Source organism: Corylus avellana, chromosome ca10, assembly GCF_901000735.1.
Source record: "Corylus avellana chromosome ca10, CavTom2PMs-1.0".
NCBI lineage: Eukaryota > Viridiplantae > Streptophyta > Magnoliopsida > Fagales > Betulaceae > Corylus > Corylus avellana.
The window spans coordinates 7694792-7720515 of record NC_081550.1 but is presented as its reverse complement, the minus strand read 5'-3'; the positions used below and the strand labels follow the sequence as shown (position 1 = coordinate 7720515).

Sequence of the window (25724 nt, the reverse complement as noted above, 5' to 3'; positions counted from 1 at the left end):
GAGTTGTAATTTTTAGAGATCCAAAACGGTGTAGTTTTAACGAAGGGTATAATGGGTATAAAAAAGTTAAACCGTTAAATCTAACGTTGAAAACTGACGGAGGGGTCCAAAGTGAGAGAAAATTGAAGTTTAAGGGTCCAAAATGAGAGTTTTTGAAGTTCAGGAGGGGTCTGCAAAATCGGCCGGAAGTTCAGGGGGCCTTAGTGAAGTTTCCCCTTAAATCTTTAATGGTGGTTAGCAACATAAGTTTTGGCCTTTCCAGTTGGAATCTTTTGCTTAACCTTCAAGATTTATATTTTATATATATTACTTTTACACGGTTAGGGAGAAAGAAATTTCAAGAAAGGAGATAGGGCGACCCGTGACATGGCCAACCTTAGATTTTTTTGGCCAAAACGACAACAAGGCCAAAAAGGGTGGAAGCACTAATTGAGCTAATTTAATTCCACAAATTTTTGCTAATATTGGCAGATTTGTAGTTTATGAGGTTCACAAAAAAAAAGACATGAAAATTTTGTCATTCTCAATACAAATAAAAATAAAATAATAAAAAATAATTAAAAAAAAAAAAAAAAACACCACGAGGGTGGCTGGTGGGAAACCAAATGGGACTCTAATAGTATAATACTAAACAAACATGTATAGATTACGTAAATTAAGCAAACCTTAAGAAAAGGAATCCATGGTTCATATAAATTACATAAAAAATTGTATAAAGCAAATTTAAAATCAAATGGTTCAAATCATCTTCTTAAAACTCACTAGTACTGTAATCCATACAGATGCCTTGGATTCGGATTCAAGCAATATGCAGGCAAGATTTCCATAATTGCCATAGGAACATAAATATTATCAACATTAATATTGCATTTTGAGATTGCTGCTGCTGCATAAAGTTCTACAGCTCCATCTTGTCATCTACAGGGCCAATCATCTTCATGGGCTGCTGATCATCTTGAGTACAGGTTTTCCCTTTATCAATTTTCTTATAGATCCTACATAAGATCAAGTCATCCAACTGGAATTTTGTGAAGGTCAGTTTGTGAATGAAACAACTTAAAACGAATAGATCGATTACTACAATATTGTTTGAAAAAGAAGTACAAAACTTAAAGAGAAAACTTTACAAAACCACCTCTAAACTTTCACACGTTTTGAAAGTATTTCTTAAAGTTTAAAAACTTTCAATTAAGGATATCAAACTTTCAATTTCTTTCAATTATTCATTCCGTTAAAATATTCCGCTAAATTAACTTGTCAAAATTTCTAAAATACCCATTTTTTTTATTAGAAAAAATAAAATAAAAAATTGTTAAGATTCAGGCATTTATTTATTTTTATATAAAAACACCTTCTCCTAGTGCCTTCCTAGTCCTAAGTAGAATTTAATTAAAAATAAATAAAAATAAAAAATAAAAAAACCAATATTAAAGTGGTTTTAATTGGATAACCGGTTGACAAATTTTGGGTTTTTTTTTTTTTTTTTTAAAAAAAAAAAATTAAATTAAATTTCATTTAGGACTAAGAAGACACCGTGAAAACACTAGGAGAACACCTAGCATTTCCCATATAAAAATGCGGTATATTGCGAATTTTGACAAAATTTAACTGAAAATCCTAATTGAATGGGGTAACGAAAAAACAAAAACAAAAAAATAAAAAATAAAAACAAAAACAAAAACAAAATCTAAAGTTTGATACCCTTAATTGAGAAAAAATTTTAAACTTTAGAATAGTAGTATCAAAACGAACGGAAATTCAGAAAAGTTCTCTGAAGTTTCCCCAAACTTAAATCAGGTGAGTATTATGAATGCTAAAATGGAAGGATGAAAAGCTACGTACTGTCATGTCATTTTCACCCGTTTTGTTTGGAGGAGGATCGTTAATTGTATATTCATGCATAATCCACTTGGTCTTGTTAACGTGACCAGGTTTTCCATTGTAGAACACCAGTGATTTCTTAAACCCAATAATGGTATTTACTGCATCTTTAACTTGCTTGTCATCTCTAATAACCTTCCAGTGTCCATCAACGGCAAGTCGTTTTGAACAGCTTCTGTTTCGGTACCTTGTAAAAAAGTACCATTCCTCTTCTCCATATTGTTTGTATTTTTCTTCAATAAACAGAAATGTTATATTTTTACATGCACAGAAATTAGAAATAGTAGTAAAAAAAACATAACAAAAAGCTAAAACAATAATAATAATAATAATAATAATAATAAATACTTCCTTTTCCATGTTCAACATCAAACATACACCATATATATTGATGCATAGATCGATTTACATGAAAATAGTTGTACTATCTTCACAAAACACCAATGAAAACGAAAAAGAAAAAGAAAATCAACAAACCAATTAGATCTTTAAACTTATTGTAGATGGAAAAATCTTGGCATGTGACTGCTATTATACTATATATTGTGATGCAAATATATTAAGCATGATAGATTGCACCCTGCAGCAAACATGCAATGAAAGCGGATGATTGAATGGAAATTCGATTGATTATCTCGACATGCATGTCCTTGACATTCATATCTTTTCCTCGATTTCATGACTACAAAAAACTTATTGCAACCAAGACAAAGAACTGAGAAACAAAAGAAATATAATAAAGTGAAACCTTAGAATACTATGTTAGGAATAAAATCAACAATTATAAAAGTGTCTTAGCCTTTTTACAAAATATGATTGAAGGGTCTCAAACAACTCTTAGTACTTCTTTCACTTTTTTATCTTCTTTTTTATTTTTATTTTTTTAACTCTCTTTTTTTTCTACTTAATACTAAGAAGGAGAAAGGAATAATTACATCAAAAGAAAATAAACAAGGGGCAACCCTTACAAAACCCTTAAAATAATAGTTCTGGAGAGAAGAGCCATACTCTCTTAAGTCTTAGAGAGAAGGAAGACTCTAAAATAAAGTGTCAGTGGGGGAATATTATGATGTTATTTGTAGTTATTATACTTTAGCATAACCATAGTAGTACATGTTCATTAGAAGCTGCATAAAAGGGCTTAGACGGTAGGAATGACGAGTCTGGCCGAATCATAATTTGACCCAGCCTTACAAGCATTAATGAGACCTAAGGCAGCTAATACCAATAAGCAATAGCATTAAAAATTTCTCATTTCAGCTGTCGAACTCGTACTAGTACATATGACCAAATACTTTGGTATATTATGATGCTATTGAAATAAAAATACATCCACTTCGTGAGAAACTATAGAAAGTATGATATCAATATATATATATATATATATATATATATACTTGACGTTACGTTGATATCAATATATCCATTTTCTGAGAAATAATTATAATATTAATTTTATACTCACAATATGTGATACCCATGATCCTCTCCGTCAGATTAAAAAAATTTAACCAATTAATTAAAGAATCTTTACACCATTCAATTATATCATCAAACTAATTATGCATTAGAAAAGAAGCCATAAACGAATTGAATGAATGAATACAAAAAAGAAAAAAAGAAAAAAAGAGGGATATATGTTTCAACAAGAACCTGAAAGAATCTGAGGGTTGTAGAGATATATATATATATGTTGTCGTTGATGATCAGGTTTTGGTGGCAGGGGTTCGTTGAACACCTTGGGCTTCAAGTAATCCCGAATTAGCTCATCGTCGGTGGGGTAGAACTTATACCAAGGTGGGAGAATTTTCAAGTATTCTTCTACAGTATCCATCATATTCGCCTCAACAACCTCCATGCGTCTGAAGGAAAAGACTTTCGGATCTCTGCGTTTCTACTCAATTAAGAATTCCTTTTGGAGATCGATGATATATAACTCTTGTAGTCTCAAAGAGATGAGTTTTAATAGAGATAACTTTTCTTTATTGTTTTATATATTCAAAATTTAATAAAATCTACATTATCTTTCAAAAATCTAACTGATTAACTGATAAATCTTTTCTTGTATATTTACTGAAGCAATTAAGATATATTACTCAAACAATTTGAAACTCGAGCTAGCTTCATTTACTTTCACATAAAATACTCGAGCTATCTAAAAAATATTTTTGGTATTCTGCAGTGTTTAGTGAGATAAAAAATAACAATCAAACTGAAAATATTTTATTTGTTATTCTTTTACTTCTACCTGTATTTGTTAATCAAACTGAAAATATTTTAAAATACTATCTACATCAATTAATAAAGAGTATATGGATTGTCAAAAAAAGGTTTAAGTTTTCTTTATGAATTTAAAGATCTATGTTTTCTTAAAAGCTAACAATGCGTTTATGAAATTATTTGCACCTCTATCAAGCAGTACGTAGCTTGATATTATGATTATTCACCCATTTGCTTAGGAAATTGGGCATAGATCGAGGTGCATAAAAAGAGAGTTGGGTTTTATTATGCACATGGGCTTATTCTTTCATCATCGATCACCAAGGGATTGAAAATCTGCCCCTTGTTCATCTACATCTATATCTACACCTTCAATTGCTTGTACACGTCTCAAAGAATATACTCGGTGGGATGAACTCTCGACTTCACACTCCACCTTACTGATTACTATAAAGGGTGGAAGCACTATTTGAGCTAATTTAATTCCACAAATTTTTGCTAATATTGGCAGATTTGTAGTTTTTTAGGCTGGCAATGCTTCGGGCCGTCCATTTTGTAAAGGTCCTCTCGAGACCTTGTTACACGTCTTTTTGGAATGTGAGTTGGCCAAGGCTACGTGGAGTTTTTCCCCTTGGCCCCTCAACATAAATCTTTTCTCTTCTCGTCGTATTTCTGACTGGATTATGGTTCTGATTCAACCTTCTGCTAAGCTTGACATTCCTAAGACAGATTCTAGGAAATTTCAACTCTTTGCCGCCCTTGTTATGTACTCGATCCATATGGCTGGCACGCAACAATTTGATTCATGAAGCCTCTCAGCCTAATGCAGTGAAGGCCATCCGGCAACTCAAAGTCACCTTGGAACATCATTGCTCGGCTTGGAAGGCCGCTGCCCACTTCTGCCTGGCTTTGGGTGTTTTAAAGGGAACTTTGATGTTGTCACTCAAGACAATTTTGTTGTGGCAGCTGTGATGATCAATGACTCTTCTAATGAAGTTCTTCTAGCTACTACTCAAAGACTTTCCTCTACTGATGTGCTTATGGGTGAAGCTTCTGCAGCTCTCCTCTCTACTTGCTTGGTAGTAGAGGTGGCAAAACGGGTGAGTGAGTCGACCCGTAATAACTTGCGACCCATTTAGGGTAAACATAAACACGACTCGTTTAGCTAATGGGTCGGCTCCACTAAACCCGAACACGACAATTCAATTTCACCGGTCACTCAACATGATCCGCTTAACTCATTTAGCTTAGAAAGTGGTTTAAAAAAAAAAAAAAAAAAAAAAAAATCTAGTAGGTAACCCGCAGGTTGCCCCCCCAAGAGCAAAATAAACGGGTCATAAATGGGTCCGTTTATGACCAAACCCGGTAATTTTGTGTCGTGTTCGTGTTGGGTTCGCGGGTTGTGTCAAAATTGTCAGCCCTAGTTAGCAGCTTCTGCAGGTGTTGGGCATTTTAGCAGTGAATCAGCCCCTTCTTTTTTCTTCATGGCAATTTTCTTCTTTTGTTTTTGACATTAGACTGGATCTCTCTTCCTTTCACAGCTGAAATGCTATAAACGATTCTAAATGTGCAAATTATCGCGCACACTCTCGCAAAAATGAGTCGCTACCCACCTTATGTTTGGTAGCATTCTCACTGATTCTCTCATTCTATCATCCATCAGAATCAAGAATGGAAAGGATATCCCCTTATATCCCTTTAATTATTCATTTAAAAAAAAAAAAATTCCACAAATTTTTAGTCTTCCACAGTTCTTAATTGCTACAAAGGAAGGAAGTGACATTTGAGTTAACTTAATTACACAATCTTAATCGCTACAAAGGGAGGAATATTACGAAATAACTAACAATAATGGTACCATGGGGAGGTTTTCCTATGTAGAACACGTGTGATTCTTAAACCCAATAATGATATTTACTTCATCTTTAACTTACTTGTCAGCTCCAATAACCTTCCAGTATCCATCAACGGTGGGTCGTTTTGAATGGCTTCTGTTTCGGTACCTTTCTTTTTTGGAGTAAAAAAGTACCATTCATCTTCTCCATATTGTATGTATTTTTCTTCTTCTTCTTCTCCATATTGTTTGTATTTTTCTTCAATAAACAGAAATGTTATGCAATATATATATATATATATATATATATATGCACAAAAATTAGAAACAATAATAAAAAGAAGAATAAAGAAGAAAAACATAACAAAGAACTAAAACAATAATAATAATTAAATAAATAATTATTTTTTCACGTTCCAACATCAAACATACACCATCATGTATACCCCATATATATTGATGCAGTGATCGATTTACATGAAAATAGTTCTACCATCTTAGAATAGTATGTTAGGAATAAAATAAAAATCAAAAAAGTTTCTAAATTAGAATTTTTTTAAAGGAAAATGTTAGGCTGTCAAAAAAAATTTTACAAACTGATTGAATTTTTCAAAATTTGAATTTATCTCATTTTCAATCATCTTATTGTAATTTTTTTTTTTTTCCTTTCTAATTTGGTTATAAGCCTAGCATTCATCTTTTAGATTGAAAGGTCTCACACAACTCTTAATAGTTCTTTCACTTTTTCATCTTTTTTATTCCTACTCAATACTAGGAAGGACAAAGGAAGAATTACATCAAAAGAAAATAAACAAAGGGCGGGCAACCCTTACAAAACCCTTAAAATAATAGCTCTATAGAGAAAGAGCCTTACTCTTTATGTCTTAGATAACTGATGTTTGTTAAATCACTAAACTGATAGAAAAATGTAAATTTAATCACTTAATCAATACTTTAACACTCCCTCTTATGTGTGGGCTCAAACTCCCTTTGATGGAGTCAATATGATTCCATGACCTTTAGCTTTGATACCATTAAATCACCAGTTATCCCAAAAGCTTAAGCTGATAGGAAAAGGTAAATTTAATCACTTAATCAATACTTTAACAGAGAAAAAGATGACTCTAAAATGGAGAGCACGTAGTTATTACAGCGTGACCATAGTAGTACATGCTCATTGAAAGCCACACTGAAAATCTTAGACAGTGGGAGCCAAGTCATAACTTGACCCAACCCTACCAAGGCATTATATATATAGAAACAATATATAAACAATAGAAAGTATGATATCAATATATTATATATATACTCAATATTAATTTTATACTCACAATATGTGATATGCATGATCCTCTCCGTCAGATTAAAAATATTGAACAAATTAAAGAATGTTTACACCATCCAATTATATCATCAAACTAATGCATATGCATTAAAAAAGAAGCCATAAACGAATTGAATTAATAAATACAAAAAAGAAGACGGATATTTGTTTCAACCAGAATTACCTGAAAGATTCCGAGGTTTATAGAGATATATTTTTTGTCGTTGATGTTCGGGTATGGTGGCAGAGGTTCGTTGAACACCATGGCGTCGTTGGGGCACAACTTATACCCAGGTGGGAGAATTTTAAAGTATTCTTCTACAGAATCCTTCATATTTGCCCCAACAATTAACCTCGATCTATCATTCGTGATCGGGTTTGGTGGCAGGTGTTCGTTGAACACCTTGGGCTTCAAGTAATCCCGAATTAGCTCATCTTCTTTGCTGCAGAACTTATACCCAGGTCGGAGAATTTTAAAGTATTCTTCTACAGAATACATCATATTTGCCTCAACAATTAACCTCGATCTATCATCCGTGATCGGGTTTGGTGGCAGGGGTTCGTTGAACACCTTGGGCTTCAAGTAATCCCGAATTAGCTCATCTTCTTTGCTGCGAATTAGCTCATCTTCTTTGCTGCAGAACTTATACCCAGGTGGGAGAATTTTAAAGTATTCTTCTACAGAATCCATCATATTCGCCTCAACAATTAACCTCGATCGATGTTTGAAGGAAAAGACTTTCAGATCTCTGCGTTTCTACTTAATTAAGAATTCTTTTTGGAGATGATAACAGTTGTGTACGTAGTCGCAAAGAGATGAGTTTTATAAATAGAGATAACTTTTTTTGTAATTGTTTTATATATTCAAAATTTAATAAAATCTACATTATCTTTAAAAAATCTAACTGATTAACTGATAAATCTTTTCTTGTATATTTACTTATTCGTTAAGATTTTTTTTTTTTTTTTTTTTTTTCCTTTCGGTATATACTTTTATATTGTTTTGTGAGATTTGTTATGATTTATGTAAATTAAGAGTAGCTAGAGTTGGATTTCCATGCGTCTATATATAAAGCTAAAAACAATATGATTCCAAATATGTAGGTAGTATTATACATGATATCAATATACTTTACTAACTGAACCAATTAAGATATATTAGTCAAACAATTTGTAACTCAGGCTAGCTTCATTTTTTTTTTTTTTTTTTTTGAAAATAGGCTAGCTTCATTTCTTTTCGCATAAAATAGTTTCTAGAAAATATATATATTGTATTTTTCAGTGTTTAGTAGGATCAAAAACAATAATCAAACTGAAAATATTTTGGTTTGACAAAAAAATAAAAATAAAAAGATTTAGTTTCAAAAAATGGTTTCCCTTTTTAAATTTCATAAACCATAACAAATCACCGCCGTCAGATCAGCACTGGACCTCCACCAGAGTACCTCCGGACCACATTGGGCCACCACTAGGCCCATGCCAAACAATTGTTAGATCTCTCCCTAGACCCGCTGAACCACCTCTAGGCCCATGGCTAACAGTTGTTTTTGGACTCTTGTTTGGGTTGCTCATCCCTTCTTTTTACCTTTCTTGTGATTTTTCCTTTCCCTTACCCTGCATTGTGCTCTCTCATTGACTTAATTCGGTTTACCATATATACAAATGCCCTTATTTATTTATTTACTTTTTATTTTTTGAAGAGAAATTTGATAATATTATAAATCTCAAAAGAAGCAAGATTAATACACAAAAGGAACAGGAAGAACTTCTTCCTTCCTTAAAATACCCCAAATACATGGTGGAATCTCTCTCACCCAAACTTGATCTGTGGTATGAAAGGTTGCCTCTCAAGATAGCCCATGTGCTGCACAATTCGCCTCTCACAGGATGTGTGTAAAATCAGTTCTCCCCATCAACTACAACCCAAATTTTATCTCTTCAACAAAATGCCCTAAGTTGCTTTGGCAGGTCTGAATCGAACGTACTTCTTTAACCACCTGCAATGCATCTCCTTCAAATAAGATTTCATCAACACCTAAGTCGTTGCTCATTAGCATTGCATGTAAAGCGGCATAAGCTTCAGCCATCACTGGATCCGAAGACATCTCATAAGACAGGCTATGAGCAATAAGGCACTTTCCATTGCAATCTCGTGCAATAATACCTAGACTCATCCGGTCTTCTTGTTGTCTATTGTTGCATCCCAATTGATTCTCACCCAGTTAATGGGAGGTGGCTGCCATTTAATGTCCCAGAGCAGCATAACCCGCCCACCCAAACTGCATAATTTCCTGTTTTGAAGTTGACTTGTTAAAACTCCTCAAGATCCATAGTAGCCCTACATAGTAGCATGTTTGGATGATCAAAAGCCCCTCTATGAATCACATTATTCCTCCAGAAACAGATCTTTCTAGCTACAATCCCGAACAACTCAAGCTCTTTTTTGTCACAACGTCCTAGAAGGTCCTCCACAATCTGATGAAAAGTACATGTCCCACCTCCCCTCTTTTGCCAAATAATCGGGTCAACACCCCACACATCACAAGCCGCCGGATAATTCCATAAAGGTGAACCGTCGTTTCCTTTTGTTGACAAATGGGACAGAGTTTGTAAAGGTTTATACCCTTACGTGACAGGTTAACTCTAATAGGAAGTAGATCATTGCAAGCCCTCCACAAAAACAATTTCACCACATTAAGGACATTGAGCTTCCAGCAGGCCTTCCACACCGGTGATTCCTGCACTATCCGTAACCCTCCACTTTGTTTTGCTTCGTTGATTTCTACCTCAAGATGATATGCACTTCTAACCATGAAATCTCCATTTTTGATACATCTCCATATCAGGTTGTCTTTAGGGAGCATCGAACTTAAGGGAATCTGTAGGATGGCCTTTGCTTCTTCTTCAAAGAAAATGTTATTGATAAAAGGGACCTTCCAGTCTTTGGTGTCTCTGTCTATCAATTCCTCTACCCTTGCATCTGCCGCCAAAAGAGAATTTGGTGACTGTACCACATTGGTAATCGAGAAAGGTAACCACCAGTCCCCACATACCTTAATGTCGCAGCCATTACCCACCCGCCAAATTAGACCTTGGCTTAAAACTTCTTTAGCCCCCATCATGCTTCGCCACATATAAGATGCTTTCGACCCCAAAATTGCCTCTATAACTAAACCTTGGGGATAATACTTAGCTTGTAAGATACGTGCTGCCAATGAATCCGTATTTTGAAGGAGACGCCATAATTGTTTGGCCAATAGAGCTTTGTTAAAAGAAACCAAATCTCTAAATCCCAACCCTCCTTGGTCTTTCGATTTCCTCATCTTAGCCCAACTCATCCAAGGGATTCTTGTGGTATATATTCTCCTTGTGACCCCACCAAAAACGTTGCATCATCCCATTAAGCTCTTTGCAAAAGACTTTCAGAATTTGGAAAACACTCATACAATACGTTGGAATAGCTTGGATGACGGCTTTAATTAAAATTTCCTTCCCAGCTTGTGAAAGGAATTTGACCTTCCAATTATTTAAGCAACTCCACACTTTGTCCTTAATATTCCAAAAAGCTATAGATCTCAACTTACCCACCAAAGTTGGGAGTCCAAGGTATTTATCATAACTTTGTGAAGCCTGGATACCAAGCAACAGAGAAATTTATGTCCTTCTTAATTGACTAGTATTGCAACTGAAAAAGATAGAGGTCTTATCTTTATTCAATCGCTGCCCCGAGGCCACTCCATAATTTTTCAAGATCTTAGTTACCCTTCTCCATTCTTCCGAGTTTGCCTTGCAAAACAGCAAACTGTCATCCGCAAATAAAAGGTGGCTAAGACGAGGTCCTTTTTTGGAGGTAGGGAAACCTGTAATAACATCTTTTTGTTCCGCTTGTGACAATAACGCACTAAGAGCTTCCGCACAAATAAGGAAAAGATATGGAGAAAGAGGATCTCCTTGTCGTAGTCCTCGGATAGGCTGAATATTTCCACAAGGGTTACCATTAACCAGGATAACATAACTAGCAAACCGTACACACTTCATTATAAGCTGAATCCACCTTTCAGTGAATCACATTTTAAACATCATAGCCTCCAGAAAAGCCCATTCCACCCAGTTATATGCCTTGCTCATGTCGAGCTTAATCCCCATAAAACTGACTTTGCTCCACATACGGGTATGCATGGAATGTAAAGTCTCATAAGCAGCTATTATATTGTCAGTTATTAGCCTACCCGAGAGGAAAGCACTTTGATAAGGACTAATAACATGGGGCAAAACTACCTCCAAACGATTAGATAAGACCTTTGAAATAATCTTGTATATGACATTACAAAGGCTTATAGGTCGAAAATCAACAACACATCACGGATCAGGTTTTTTAGGAATAAGTGCAATATGTGTGGCATTAATTCTCTCATCCATGATAGAAAAATTTAGAAATTGTAGAATAGCCTGACAAACCTCCGGGCCTATAGTATCCCAATGATGTTGATAGAACCCAACTGTAAAACCATCAGGGCCAGGTGACGTCAAAGGGGCCATCTGGAAGAGAGCTGTCCGAACATCCTCATCCATGAATTCTCCTACCAATTGGTTGTTCATGGCCTCAGAAACTAATCCTCGGATAGCACCCGTGACTTCCCCAAAGTTGGTTGAAGAAGCTGTATTAAAAATTTATGGTAATACCCTACAAAGGCTGACTCCACAACAGCCTGAGTACTGCATAGCCAGCCCTCCTCTTCTTGGATTTGTAAAATCTGGTTGGGTCTCTTTCTTTGGTAAGCACAAGCATGAAAGTATCCGGCATTTCTATCTCCATTCCTCAACCACTCCTCCTTGGCCCTTTAACGCCATCTTAAATCCTCTTGTTCCAACAAGTTATTAATCTCCATCTTAAGAGTTTTTTCATGTTTCACATAACGCCCCTCATCCCTACATTGAACTATTTCCAATTCTCCTGTTTTGTCCCAAATGGTATCATCAGCCCTCACCACTTCTTTCCGCACCCACTGCTTGAGAACCCTTCGACATCTTGTAATATTTTCATGCATGTTATCCCACTGGTTCTCGTTTCTTTTCTTTTTCCTCCACGCCTGTTGGATAGTTGCCTTATATCATGCATGGCAATTCCAACTAGCCTCAACACGAAAGGGTCTCCATTTGCTCCATTTCAACTGCCTCCCATCTGTAAAAGAAATAGCCACCGGATGGTGGTCAAAACTTCTACTAGCCAAGACCTCCACATCCACATCCCCAAACCTCCCACACCACTCATGATTAGCAACCACCTGATCCAACCACTCTTGTGTGAAGGCTCGACCATCTTTACCATTATTCCAAGTGAATTTGGGACCTCTAAACCCCAAATCACTTAGACCACAGTCTTCAAGAGTATGTCGAAATTCCTCCATTTGATGCCGACCTCTTGTGATTGCCCCTCGCTTCTCGGAGAGATCCACTATTTCATTAAAATCTCCCATGCATAACCAGGGTAAGGGCTAAAGATGGGAAAGGTGAAGGAGCAAGGCCCACGCTTCCTTTCATTTTGCTATTTCCGGTGGCCATAGAATCCCATGAATTTCCAACTATCTCCATTATTATAGATAGAAACAACAGCATTAATATGCCGTCTACTGTAATTTTGGATTACAACCTGTACTTCATCCCTCGACAAAAGTGCTAGACCCCCATTGCGACCTATACTATCCATTGCAAAATGTTTTCAAAGCCCAACTTTCTTTTAAGAAAATCAGTTCTTACTCGACAATTTGGTCACCATAATGAAAACCATTTTGGGTTTCTTATCCTTCACCATTTGATGAAGGTCACCAACTGGCCGAGGGTTCCCAAGCCCTCGGCAGTTCAACCCTCGGCCAATTCCAACTCAAGATAATCATGGCAAGTGGCGGGGTTGAGGAACAGTCGCTGCCTTAATCAAATTTCCAATCTCCTCATTCTACTCCTTCGTTCTCGCTCTTTTCACCCCATCCTCCTCCCCCACTAAGACCTGTTTTATCCGTCCTTTCTACCTTCGATTTGCACTTTCCCCTTTTCTACATCAATCTCCCTTGGGCCCTTACCACGTGCTTTCCTCTTCCCTAGTTGATGAGAAACATCCCCAGGAGAAAGTACAAGTGATTCCCCACTATCAGAAAGCCCGAGTCTCTTCCCCCTGCACGATTCCACTCCATATCCCGCCAACATGTGATTACGTGGCCCCAAAAATATTGGGGACAAATGTCCTTATTTATAAGAAAACTACAATAGGTGAAAGAAAAAAAATACTAGTATGGTACAATTAATCCTAAATGGTGAATATTCTTACAAAGAAACATAAGAAACCTAATATATATATATATATATATATAATTCTAATATTTTTACTATTATTTATGATTAATTTTCAATGAGAAGTTTAAATTATTAGCTCATAAGATCAATGAAGCATTGCAATAAAAGATGATTAGCATCATCTTTTATTAAGTAAATTTGCGAAAGTGAGAAAGCAGTTCAAGCACAAATAAACCAGACTTCTTTCCATCATTCTTTATGCTAACCATATATATATAAAACAACCACACCCACATTAATTTTCTATATAATCCATAGTTTCAACTTATTCCCTTATTAATTTAAAATGGAGAAATTTTCATCATTCTGTCAACCATAATTGACAAAATTTAATGGAAAAATGTTATGATTTTTTTTTTTTTTTTTTTTTTTTTTTGCTAATGAGACATGATAAATGCTGAGAGATAGAAAGTATACACAACCACAGCAATCAATAAAAATGTTTGAATTTTATTTTTCTATTTTTAGATTAAAGAAAAAAGTGAAACAATTTCATTTTCTTGATGAATAATTCTACTGCTACATTTTCAACATTGATATGCATAACGTGTTGCCTATTTCTCTTAGAATTTTCTAAAACTAATACAAAATGTTCAATCGCAGAAATAAGATCAGTCATCTTCTTCAAAATTCAGTAGAAAATCAATCAAGTTCTCAGAATCATCTATTGCTTCTTCAAGAGAAAATGGATTCTTCTCCTTAGGCTTTTCCTTCAAGTTCAAGGATATTAGGATTGAACCTCAAACATAATAAGAGTTTGACTCAAAAATTGAAGATCAATTCGGATGATACTTTTTATAAAATAATTTTTCATATCATCTTTCATGTTTAGGGGATACATGGTAAAAATTTCGAATGAATCAAATCATGTTTAAACCTCCAATTTGATTGAAAAGGTTTAATGGACTTGAAACTTTGGACGAATAAAAACTTTGGAGTCTTTTATCTGCCTATAAAATTTCATTCTTCATCATTTTATGTATTCAACATCACCAAATCATCAAATTAGAGGCTTTATCTATGGGTCGAGTATGACGCAATCACTGACTACGTATAAAAGGAGCACAACATACCAGGGCACAATACTAAGTGAATGATGAATAATTTTCTCGGAACGCTTGGAACTTTCACCAAGCTTGTTCTTAAGATTTCACCATGCATTTTTGTACTTGGGTCAATTGCTTGTATGGCCATAACAAACACATTCTCTAATTTCACAATTTTCTGGTATTTGTTCCTTCTCCAACTTAGTTGAAAATATGTTAAAACTCCCAAATACACCTGGGGGGGGGTCAATATAGGTGTTTATCAAAATAAATGCAAAATTAAAAATTTACATGCAACAATCAACATTCACCAAAAATATGTAAAGCAATAAAGCATATGACACAAGTATTTTTGGTGACAAAATGGAAACCAAGAAGAACCTCTTCAAGAAAAAACCACTTCGGGGCAGCGGACCCAAGAAATCGTTTTACTATAAAAGAGTGAGGAAGTACAAGTTGCTCACACTTACAAAACCTTTGTAATTGATGCGAACTCATCTAGACAAGTGACCCTTCTTGCCCAGCTACCATGGTAGTCCCCCCGAACCTCTGGTACCCCTTTTATCGACTTCCCTTGCCAGAACCTTTGACAAGCTGCAAGTTACCAAATGTTGACACTAACAAAACTCACTAATGTTGTTTACAAGTTCAGCATATACTCTAAGAGTTATGGCTCCAAGGCACATGAACAATTAATCTCTCTTAGCACACAATGAAACAAACACTTAAGCATTAAGGCTTTTTTCTCAAAATAGAGCTTCTTCTCTGGTTGTTTTCTTAGGAAAAATGAATGGCCAAGTGCCATATTTATAGGCTCATGGGAACTAGGTTGGTCGGCAAAGTTAGGTGACTTTTGTTGACTAGCATTCGAACGGATTGGTAGGGCGTTCAAACAGCTGAGCTTCCACGTGCTGGAAGTGCACGACAGGCTGTCCACTTAGGTCCATGTTTTCTAGAAAGTGGATTCGATGTTGGCCACTGTAGGAGGTCCGTTCGAACAGTAGTAGTTGGATGTTCGAACGGAGCTTCAGTCCAAGCTGAAAACAGGCATACATGCTTTCCCTAAAACCCGCTTGAGTGGACCTTTCCAGGATTCCTAGTTGACATGTCTATTGACAGCGTTTGAACGTGACTACAACCAGAGCTAGGTTAACTTCTTCACGCTGTCAAGAGAAACCCTAGTAGGGACCCACCATGATTAAAAAGTCATTTTCAAGGCTTCAAGGACCCACCGTTCGGGCCCTTACTTACATGGACTGGTAAGATTTTTTTTTTTTTTTCCACATACTGCTTAAAGCATTAGCATGTTTCTATTGTTTGGTTGGATTGTAGGCTATCTTATTGTCTCTACCCCAATATTGTGGCAAGTTGATGGATATGATGTTGAAGTCTTTTTGTTTTGTTTTAGTCAATTTAAAATTAACCTTGTGCCTACTTTAGTTAATTAATTTAATTTGTAGTCAATAAGAACTAGGACAGATTTGTTGGCTATGGTGGTTCGGGACAATATGGGAAGGGTTGTTGCTGCAAAATGTCTAATGTTTTTTAGTCATTTAGAACCTATTGCTGCAGAGGCTATGGGTGCTTATCATGCAACTATTTTTAGTAAAGAGGTGGATGTCAACTAGCTTGTATTGGAAGGGGATGCGCAGTAGGTGGTCACTACAATCAATTCGGGAATGTCCCCAAATCACAAATATAGTCAACTTGCGGAAGATACTAAGATAGTTTTGCGTTCCTTTACTAAATGGGAATGTCATCATGTATGTCGCCAATCTAATGGGGTGGCACATTGCTTGGCCAAAGATGCTTGTAAACGTTTCATAGAGAAGACCTGGAGGTTTGAAATCTCAGGGGCTATCCGTGATATTGTATTAATGGAACAATCTGTATCCATCTGAATTTTATTCAATGATATTGAATTCCTTTAAAATAAAATAAGAACTAGGACAGATTTATGTAACTCTATTAGCAAGTTTTGAAATTTTTTCATTATTTTGAGATTGGGTTTGTTATAATGCTAGATTTTGTAGAAGTCGAATAAAGTTTAAATTTTTGAAGCGTTGGTTAAATTTGCAATATGATTGTTGATTGAAAAACCCTAATATATCCCTAACACCTATTCTTAATGTATAGGTGGTTCACACAATATTATACGGAAATAGATCTGACCTAACAAATATAATCAACCAAAAATAGATATGCAATGAACAAAACAGAACACATAGATTTTGGTTACGAAGAGAAAACCAATTAGAGAACTCTTTAAAAGTAAAACCTTTCCGGGGTAGTCAAACCTAGGAAATCAACTAACTCAGTAAAAGAATAAAGGATTATAAGACGTTCACGCTTACAAAACCTTTGCAATTGACACAATATTGCATAAGACAAGCGACCCACTTGCTTTCTACCGCAGTAGCCCTTTCCAAAGACAGTTGGCACAATCCTTCTACGTGATCTCCCTTCACCGGAACTCCAGTTGACTTCACTTCAACAATCAAAAAGTAAGATCAAACGATCACTCTAAGAGAAAGAACAAACACTCTATATCAAGACTCTCTTAGCACACGACGACGAACTCTAGATACAGAATTCGTACCTATTTAGATCTGTATAGATCTATATATAAAGCCTAAAGACCCCTAGTCTAGGTAGACCTCAATTACATTGTAAAATAGACCTAGAAGCTACGGGCCATCCGGACGATAAGTGAGCTCATCCGGACAGGGCTCTTAAAACACGAGAAATATAGTTCTCGTAAGTGGCCGCCCGGATAGGGTGTATGTCCGCCCGGACGGAGCTCTTGGGCAACATCGCTTTCTCTGTTCTTTTGGTGCGGCGCGTTTGGATGTGGTGCAGAAGAGGTTGCAGATGAGGCTTTCGGGATTCTTGGATTTCTCTCTCGTCCGGACGCAATGCAGACGAGGCTCTCGGGATAAAATAACTGAGCGGCTTTGAAATCTCATCCGGACAGCTATGAATCCCGTGCCCATAGTGATTTGGCCTCGTTTTGAATCCATTTTGCCCATTTTACTCACCGAACATTTAGCCAACACTTAAAACTTACACTGATTGATTCTCATCTTAATATTTTTTGATAAGTAATATGTTGAAGATCATTTTAGAATATGATTTACACTTTATGTGTATTTCTTTTCCTTGGTTCTCTTGGTTAACAAACAGATTGGTGATATGTTGTGATTCCCATTTTTGTTTGTGTGAAGGAAAGTGATTTGCACACGTGAATATATAACTTGGCATACAAAGTTTGTTGATAAGATTTTGGAGGCAACAAAACCAATTAGTTTGGAAGTTCCAAAGGCAACTGCACAGTCGGAACATGCCCTATGCAACTACTAGCCAACCTGAAAGGTACTATTTTAGTTCATTGCTTTTCATAGTCATTGTTTTTGACTCAAATGCAAAGATTTTGTAAAGGGGTCGCAGCCCCTAATGAATTTTTTTTCCTTTTATTTATTTATTTTTTAAAAAAAAACATGGGGACTTTGTGGGAAAAAACAGGTGTGAAGTGAGGGTAATTTGGGGAGATCTTGAGCTAAAAATAGAGGTGTCAATGCGGGCAGTTAAAAACCGTCTGCTAACTGCTATAACTGCTAACCGCTTAACCGTATTAACAGCTAACCGCCTAACCGTTATAACCACCTAGCGGTTAGCAGTTAGCGGTTATAGGTTTACTAACCGTAACCGCTAACCGCTAACCGCCTTTTTATATAATATATTTTTATAATTATAATTATAAAAATATTTATACATATAACATAATCACTTAATGATTAAATCACAATTTTTTTAACAAATAATTAAATCACAATTTGAGTATTAATATATTATCACTATAATTTATATGATTATATCACATGATCAATTGATCATTAAATTATTTGATTATATAATAACAAATTATACATTTATAATATGACATAACTCATAAGTATACCAATTCATACTAATACAACAATTAAATATCTAGAGACTTATTTCCAATGTATGTTATAAACTTATAAGTCTATATAAGTCTACATATGCATATGAATAATATAAATGTATAATATCAATACTTAATCATATGATTCAATGACAATTCAAATACTTTATTCAAGATTTCCAGTGAATCATATTATTAATGTACAATGATGATATGATTCGTATAATATCAAATTAAGTAATTGACATTGGATTAAACAATGACCAATGTGTTACTTATAAACATAATTTAAGTAGTATTAATGTATTATCATTATATGTTATGACAGTTGTTTGAATTCTGAACTTTTTTTTTTAAAATAAAAAAAATAAAAAAGTTAAGCAGTTATGATTTAATATTTAAGAAATTTTTTTTAAACTATAAGTAAATGTAAATTTTGGGTCAAATATTTTTGATTTTTCAATATGAGCTCTTTTTATAGCAATTGGGCCCAAGAAGACACTAAAAATACAAAAAATTAAAAATAAAAATAAAAATAAAAAGGGTAAAAAAAAGCAAAAAAAGGCCCAAAAAAAGAAGCCCGAAAAGCCCTAAAGAAAGCCCAAAAAAGCTCAATTTTGAAAAAGCGGTTAGCGGGTGGTTATCTATTTCACTAACCGCTAACCGGCGGCTAACGATTAACCACTAGGCGGTTAACGGTTGCGGTTAGTGAAATCTACTAACCGTAACCGCCTTGACACCCCTAGCTTAAAAATCCACGTGCGAGGCATGTGGGCCTCCTCCCATCTAAGGAGACAAATTTTGTTATTGGAATGACTACATTGACAATTACAGAAATTTGGTGATGATACGGTGCAATTTTTTAAACATTCTAAGCAAAATCAAAAGAAATGTACAACTTTACGGGTACAATGTATTTTCCCAAAAAATAAAAATAAAAATAAGGAGGGACAAACAAAAGAGAAATAAAAACCTTTACCGGTTGTTTTTGCATATATTTTGTAGAAATATTTTAAAATTGTGTTTAAAGGATGAAGGGGATCTGATTCTCCAGCAACAACAAGTCCACGCACGTTACTTGAAACGTCACTTTTCATATGCCACTAACTGAGCTTTTTTTTTTTTTTTTTTTTTTTCGGTTTTTTGTGGTAGTAGTTGGTAAAACCAGGAAGAAAATTATAAAAAAGGTTCAAAATGTTACCCCGGTGCGTCGTTAACAGATCTAGCTACAGCAATGCAAGGAGAAATGCTCCAAATATTACTAGGCAAACTGAGGATCCCTCTTGCATTTTCTTTCAAATATGATGCTGCCTTTGTGGGTTTGCTTTGCTAGCCCTTTCCTTGCCATTTGCTAGTTTTTTTAAACCTTGTTGGTGTGGCTTGCGGTTTGTGGGAGGGCTTAACACGGCCCTCATCTTTTTATTGTGTTTTCTTCTCAATAAATACTTATTCATTTCAAAAAAAAAAAAAAAAAAAAGAAGCATAATTTATGCTTCAAATCAATGACATGTATAGTATAGTTAACAGTGTAAATGACACCATATCATTTAAAATTTTTTTAAGAAAAAAAAATGTATCAACATTAACATCATGTACACAATTAGATACACTAAATTCAAATCTTGATCATAAAATAAAATGAATATTATCCATTTCATTTTAAAAATGAGATAAAGAGGATGCAAAGTTGCAATATTACTCTTTCACAGCATACTTAAAACCGGATTGAGATCCCCTTTAATTACAATCTCCAATGTTATGAAATTGTTGCCATTCATTTTAAATTTAATGGTCTATAAAATATCAGCTACTTTTGTACAGCCAAGGTATTAAATTTTAATTTTAAGCTAGCTTTTGTTTTTAAGCTAGCTTTTGTTTTACCGAGATTTAAATGATTTTATAGACTATTGAATTTAAAATGAAGGGTCATGATTTCGTAACATAAAATTCTTCAATTTTGAGTAATTAGAGATGAGGTAAATTATTGGTAAGACAAAAAACAATCATTTTTGTTTTTTTTTGTTTTTTTTTTATTAGAGGATGAGGTGTATTTATGAGCAATTATGATGGGGCCAAGTCACGACAATGTGAGAGGATTCTTTAAATCCGAGGGCATTAAATGAGAAATGGTATTGGCAAATGGCAATCCCTATAAAACCCATCAGCTCTGCCATAAATATTATCACAACCAACACAAAGATGGTGCCACCAAAGCTTCATCTGTTTGCTATTCTTCTCCTTTTCTTCCTCCTATCTTCTCCATCCTCAGGAGACCCAGTTGGTATCTGTATCTCTCTCTAGATTCATCAATTTTCATTGCTACTATATATGTTTGTGTGATATTGACGAATGAAATCTGTATGTGTATATATATGTAGAGTCCGATCTGTGTAATTTTGACGATGATGCGGATTTGGATTTCTCATCCAACAAAGAAAATGGGAAGGAAAGCTGCCATTTTGCTGGTGCATGCAGCACCGCACAAGACTGTGGCCATCAATGTGAAGCCCTCGGACATAAGCCTAATGCTGTCAAATGTGTTGTTGACTTTGCAGCAGGGGAGAATCGTTGCTGTTGTATTAAGTCTCGTAAAAATGTGTGACTTGTTTATAATAAATAAATAAATAAAAATCTCGATAATTAATTAAGTAATTATGTTGTTCCACTGTTTTTACTGTTTCACGTTGTTACCTATGCAGTCAAAAACTTTTCAAGAAATGTCACCCACATTTCTACTCTAAACTCCTCACTCCACACTTCTTTAAGTGAATTTTGAATCTCTATTGAATTTTAACCATGGTTAGTGGCGGATCTACACACCTCCAAAAATATCTTTGAAATTTGTTTTTATGGGTAATTTTTTTTAGCATTCTTGACCCTAGTCCCTACTCCTCCTCCTCCCGTCCTCTTCTTCTTCCTGCTTGGCCACATGCTTGGGTTGGCTTATTAACCTCTTCTTGAAATTCTGAATCCAAAACATTTCAGCTGTGAACTTGCAAAGAAAACGTCCAAAATATTTCAGCTGTGAACCTGCAAGCCAAAGAAATAATTCTGGGGTGCAGTTGCAAATAGTCTGCATCTGGGTGTCAAAATATACAATATATTGTTTCATATTATTGTATTTTATTCATTAAATTTTGGGACTTACATTGAGATGCCAAAACCAAGTGATAAGAATGGAGAAATGTTAGGCTTACATAACTTTTTACCAAAAAGAAAAAAAAAATACTAACAAAGTGACGTGGTACAACAAGTTATGTAACTTTTCGTATTTCAATCATGTTGTACCACATCATTTTGTAAGATTTTTTTTTCTATTTTGTAAGCCTAGCATTCATAGTAAGAAAAATAAAATAAAATTCTCAAGGGGCGCCCTAGATAGTACGTTACTCGTTAACTATGGAGTTGATAACGTGTCTTGTCATGAGCAAAATGCATATATTGAAGTACAAATTAAAGAGAATTGGTTAGCACAATTTGTTCAGTGTTATTTAAAACACAAGGTTTGAGACCACAAACATAATTATTCTTGATACTAATTAAGAAAATATCCATGTTGGTTTTTGAGTAAACCGTATTAAAGTACTTATAATATTTTATATTAATCTCGCTCCTACATGGACAATATCTTAGCTTCGCGACTAATTATGGTAGGTGATTTTAAAAGACACATTATAGAATGTAGAAATGAGAGTGTGTAGTGTTTCTCAATTTTCTATGATACAATTTTTTTTTTAACATGTCCAGACAAGGGGAGGAAAAAAAGAGGGAGATTTGTCTCCAACCGATTGAAGTACCTATTGGAAACAATTTTCTTTCTTTATTATTTGTTGGGAAAAGACCACATAGTACTCCAGCCTCAAAAAATATATATAGATATAATTAAGAAATGAGAGAGAAGGTGGTTTTGGCTAAAAAAAAAAAATCACCTTCAAGAGTCGTAGAACTACTCTCAAAGGAACACCCCAAAAGTTGGCTTCAATGGGTGGTCAGACACCCTCAATTGTGGCTTCATCATCCCCAAAGACATTTATTTGGAGGTCATTTAGCTATTCTCAAAGGTGACTTCATGGGGCGGCAGAATCATTGCCAAAGGTATTCGAAAATAACCAAGCTTCCCCTTGAATGCTTGAAGCCACCTTTGAAGGTGGTAGGATGCTCTTAGGGCATGTTTGAAATTGTGTTTGAATAGTCTAAAAGTGCTTTTAACACTCAAAAAGTCTATTTGAAGAAAAAAGTATTTGTTTGGTAAAAAAAATAAAAGCATTTGTAACAGTCCAAAAAGCCTAAAAATGGTCAAAACGCACTTTTGACAAAAGTTTAAAAATGAAGCTTTTGCCCAAACTCTTTTTTACTTAAAAGCTTTATTTTTCAAACGCAATCCCAAATAGGCACTTAAGATATTTTAGGGTAATCGAATTACCTCCATAAGGCACTAATGGTTAGGAGTGTGATAATCCTCTTAGGGCCTGTTTGGGTGTGCATTTAACACTCAAAAAGTCCGTTTGAAGAAAAAAGTACCCGTTTTGTAAAGAAATTGAAAGCGCTTTTAAAAGTTCAAAAAACCTAAAAATTGCTAAAACGCACTTTTGACAAAAGCTTTAAAATGAAGCTTTTGTCAAAAAACATTTTTTTTTAACTTAAAAGCTATATTTCTCAAACACAATCTCAAACATGCTCTTAGCAACATAGTCGAACAACACCCTTTTTATTTATTTATTTATTTATTTTTACCTTCTCTTTTTTTTTTTTCTTTTTTTTTTTTTTTTTTTAAAGACTAGAACTATAATTTCATAGGAGCTTCATCAAAAAAATGGATAAAATTTGTAGGAAATGATCCATTGGGTACATCATGAGTTTATATACCACAAGGATCTTTTAAGATAGTTTTATATACCCTATTGATCAATTTGACACAAATCCAAAACTTGTGGATCATACCCCTAAAATTAGGGGTTTCGAGTTTTCCTTTCTATTCAAATTAATTCAAATGGTTTTCCCTACTTCCCATGTCAGAAATTTCACCTTATTTATTATTATTTTTTTTTTGGACATATCCACACAAAAGAGAGAGAAGGATTAGAACTAATAACCTCTGCTTCATAAGACGTGATCTCCAGCCAATTAAGCTATCCCTCGGAGACTCACCTTTCCCATGTTAATTTGTGTCGATTGTAAGCACTTGGTAGGAAAATACATATTAAAAAAAAAAAAAGGAAGATATCTTGGTAAACCCAAGGAGAAATTTATACAAATATGTTCAAAATTTTACCTCCGGTGCCTCGTTAACAGATACACAGAAATGCAAGGAGAATTATTCCAAATATGAGAATGCAATTTGAGGATCCCTCTTGCTTTTTCCTTCAAATATTTTGCACAATCTGCTTGCAGCACCAAGCAAAGCTTTGTCACTGCTCCAACCCTCAACATCTCCTGAAGAACTTCGGCTGTCGCCGAGAATTTTGCGACCAACGAAAGTATATTAAGAGCTCGGTCGTCTGTCGCCGGGGAAACCCTCAGAATCCTTTTCGACACGACAGCCACGCCTCCTGCGTGGCGTAGAAGATCTGCTCTCCCATCAGCGCACGAGCATAGATTTGCCAGAAGATTGAAGATGAGCTCGGAGATGTTCTTATTTGGGTTTTGTAATTCCAGCTCGATCAGCTCGAAAACGGCGCCGGCTTCCACGATTTTCAGCCTGTTTCTCCCCCACGGGCATGCTTCTATTAGCACGTGCATGGCGGATTTGATTGCCTGTTGAGAGATTTTGCATCTTAGAGCCTCCATAATACCTTGGAAGAATTCAAGCTTCAACCGCTCTAGCTTTCTTGAACTTGCTACTTCAATCGCCATTTTCACGACAAAAATTGCTTCTGTTTTGATGATGACATGATTATCAATCTCATCACATTGCAAAACCCATGTCAACGAGGGGATGAAATCGTTGTCTTCGTTAACTAAAAGCTTAATTTCTGTCGTTGGACTCCAAACAAGATGCAGAATTCTGAGAGCTTCCTCAAGCCCAGATGTTCTCCTTTCCTTGAAACATCTAATGATCAACAAACACATCACCTTCGCCATACCCGCCTCCGCCAAGCAAAATCTGAGTTAGAATATAAATCAAACGATTAAATTCATTCCAAGTTTTGAGTTTGAATCCGCACGTGAAGAAAATTGTTAGAATATATACTAAACGACGTCATTTAACTACCTATTCCTTTCGCTTGCGGCTGCTAAAGCTTCAATTTTCTTCAATGTAGTACCATACAAATGAGCAACACGAAGATCCCGGACAAGCTTAAGGACATGGGTTTTGTCGAGAGGAGATTTTGGAGTGGGAATCCGGTCGACACCATTGCTGGCATTGGCCGTGCACCATGCCTGAATCAGCCGTCGAAGCATGTGATTTGGCGTCAAATCGGAGTGTTTTGACAGCGGCTGGTTCGTGACGGGGCATGTAGTGGCTTCGTTGGCCGACATCAACCAATGCTCGATGCTTTCCCGGTCGTAGTTGATGCCGGTAAGCACCGTGACCGGGTCTTTCATGATCTGCAGAGATATGGGGCAGAGGAAATATTGAGGGATCTCAATTTCTTCCATTCTTGATCTCTCTAAGCTGAAATAATACTGCAAATTAAAAGAGTGTTCTTGTTGATGAGAGATCAGATAGAGGGGCAAAAGAGAAGGTGAAGATGGAGAGATTTTGAGAAGTGGGCATGGAGGAAAATTGTTTATATAAGCTGCAGTGGTAAAAGAAAGCGGCTGATTCAAATGGCAGGGGTTGAACATTGAAAGCAAAACAAACGGCGACGGTATGAGCCAGGAAAATTTGTTATTCTTTTCCTATTAGTCAACGGTCGTAGTTTGCCTAGCATGGTCAACCCCACTATAAACAATATGGTGTAAATCCCATTTGTAGGAGGAATAATGCCAAGTATGTTGCTTTCATTTTACTCGGTTGACGGGGCTGCTACAACAACTTTGGAACAGGATCTTTTCTAGTCCATTATGGACAGGAGAATATTCAGTTCATGGCCAAGATTTCTTCTCAGAAATCTTATGGCTACAAATGAGACATATATCCCATCAATAAAAATAATAATAAAATATTATTTTAAATTAAAA

General features: G+C 35.3%; 3 protein-coding genes across 3 annotated transcripts; 1 reads left to right on the top strand and 2 right to left on the bottom strand.

The window, feature by feature from the left end:
- Window positions 1-898: 898 nt before the first annotated feature.
- Window positions 899-7953, bottom strand: LOC132162851 (NAC domain-containing protein 83-like). Its single transcript, XM_059573069.1, has 3 exons — window positions 7444-7953; window positions 1843-2016; window positions 899-1018 (listed from the first exon to the last, which is right to left on the bottom strand). The coding sequence occupies exons 1-3, from the start codon at window positions 7951-7953 to the stop codon at window positions 899-901; spliced, it is 804 nt and encodes a 267-aa protein (XP_059429052.1).
- Window positions 7954-20787: 12834 nt separating this feature from the next.
- Window positions 20788-21230, top strand: LOC132162758 (uncharacterized). The gene is made up of 2 exons (XM_059572984.1): window positions 20788-20880; window positions 20978-21230. The coding sequence occupies exons 1-2, from the start codon at window positions 20799-20801 to the stop codon at window positions 21199-21201; spliced, it is 306 nt and encodes a 101-aa protein (XP_059428967.1). The 5' UTR covers window positions 20788-20798; the 3' UTR covers window positions 21202-21230.
- Window positions 21231-23867: 2637 nt separating this feature from the next.
- Window positions 23868-25199, bottom strand: LOC132163248 (E3 ubiquitin-protein ligase PUB24-like). The gene is made up of 2 exons (XM_059573459.1): window positions 24811-25199; window positions 23868-24702 (listed from the first exon to the last, which is right to left on the bottom strand). The coding sequence occupies exons 1-2, from the start codon at window positions 25197-25199 to the stop codon at window positions 23868-23870; spliced, it is 1224 nt and encodes a 407-aa protein (XP_059429442.1).
- Window positions 25200-25724: the final 525 nt, after the last annotated feature.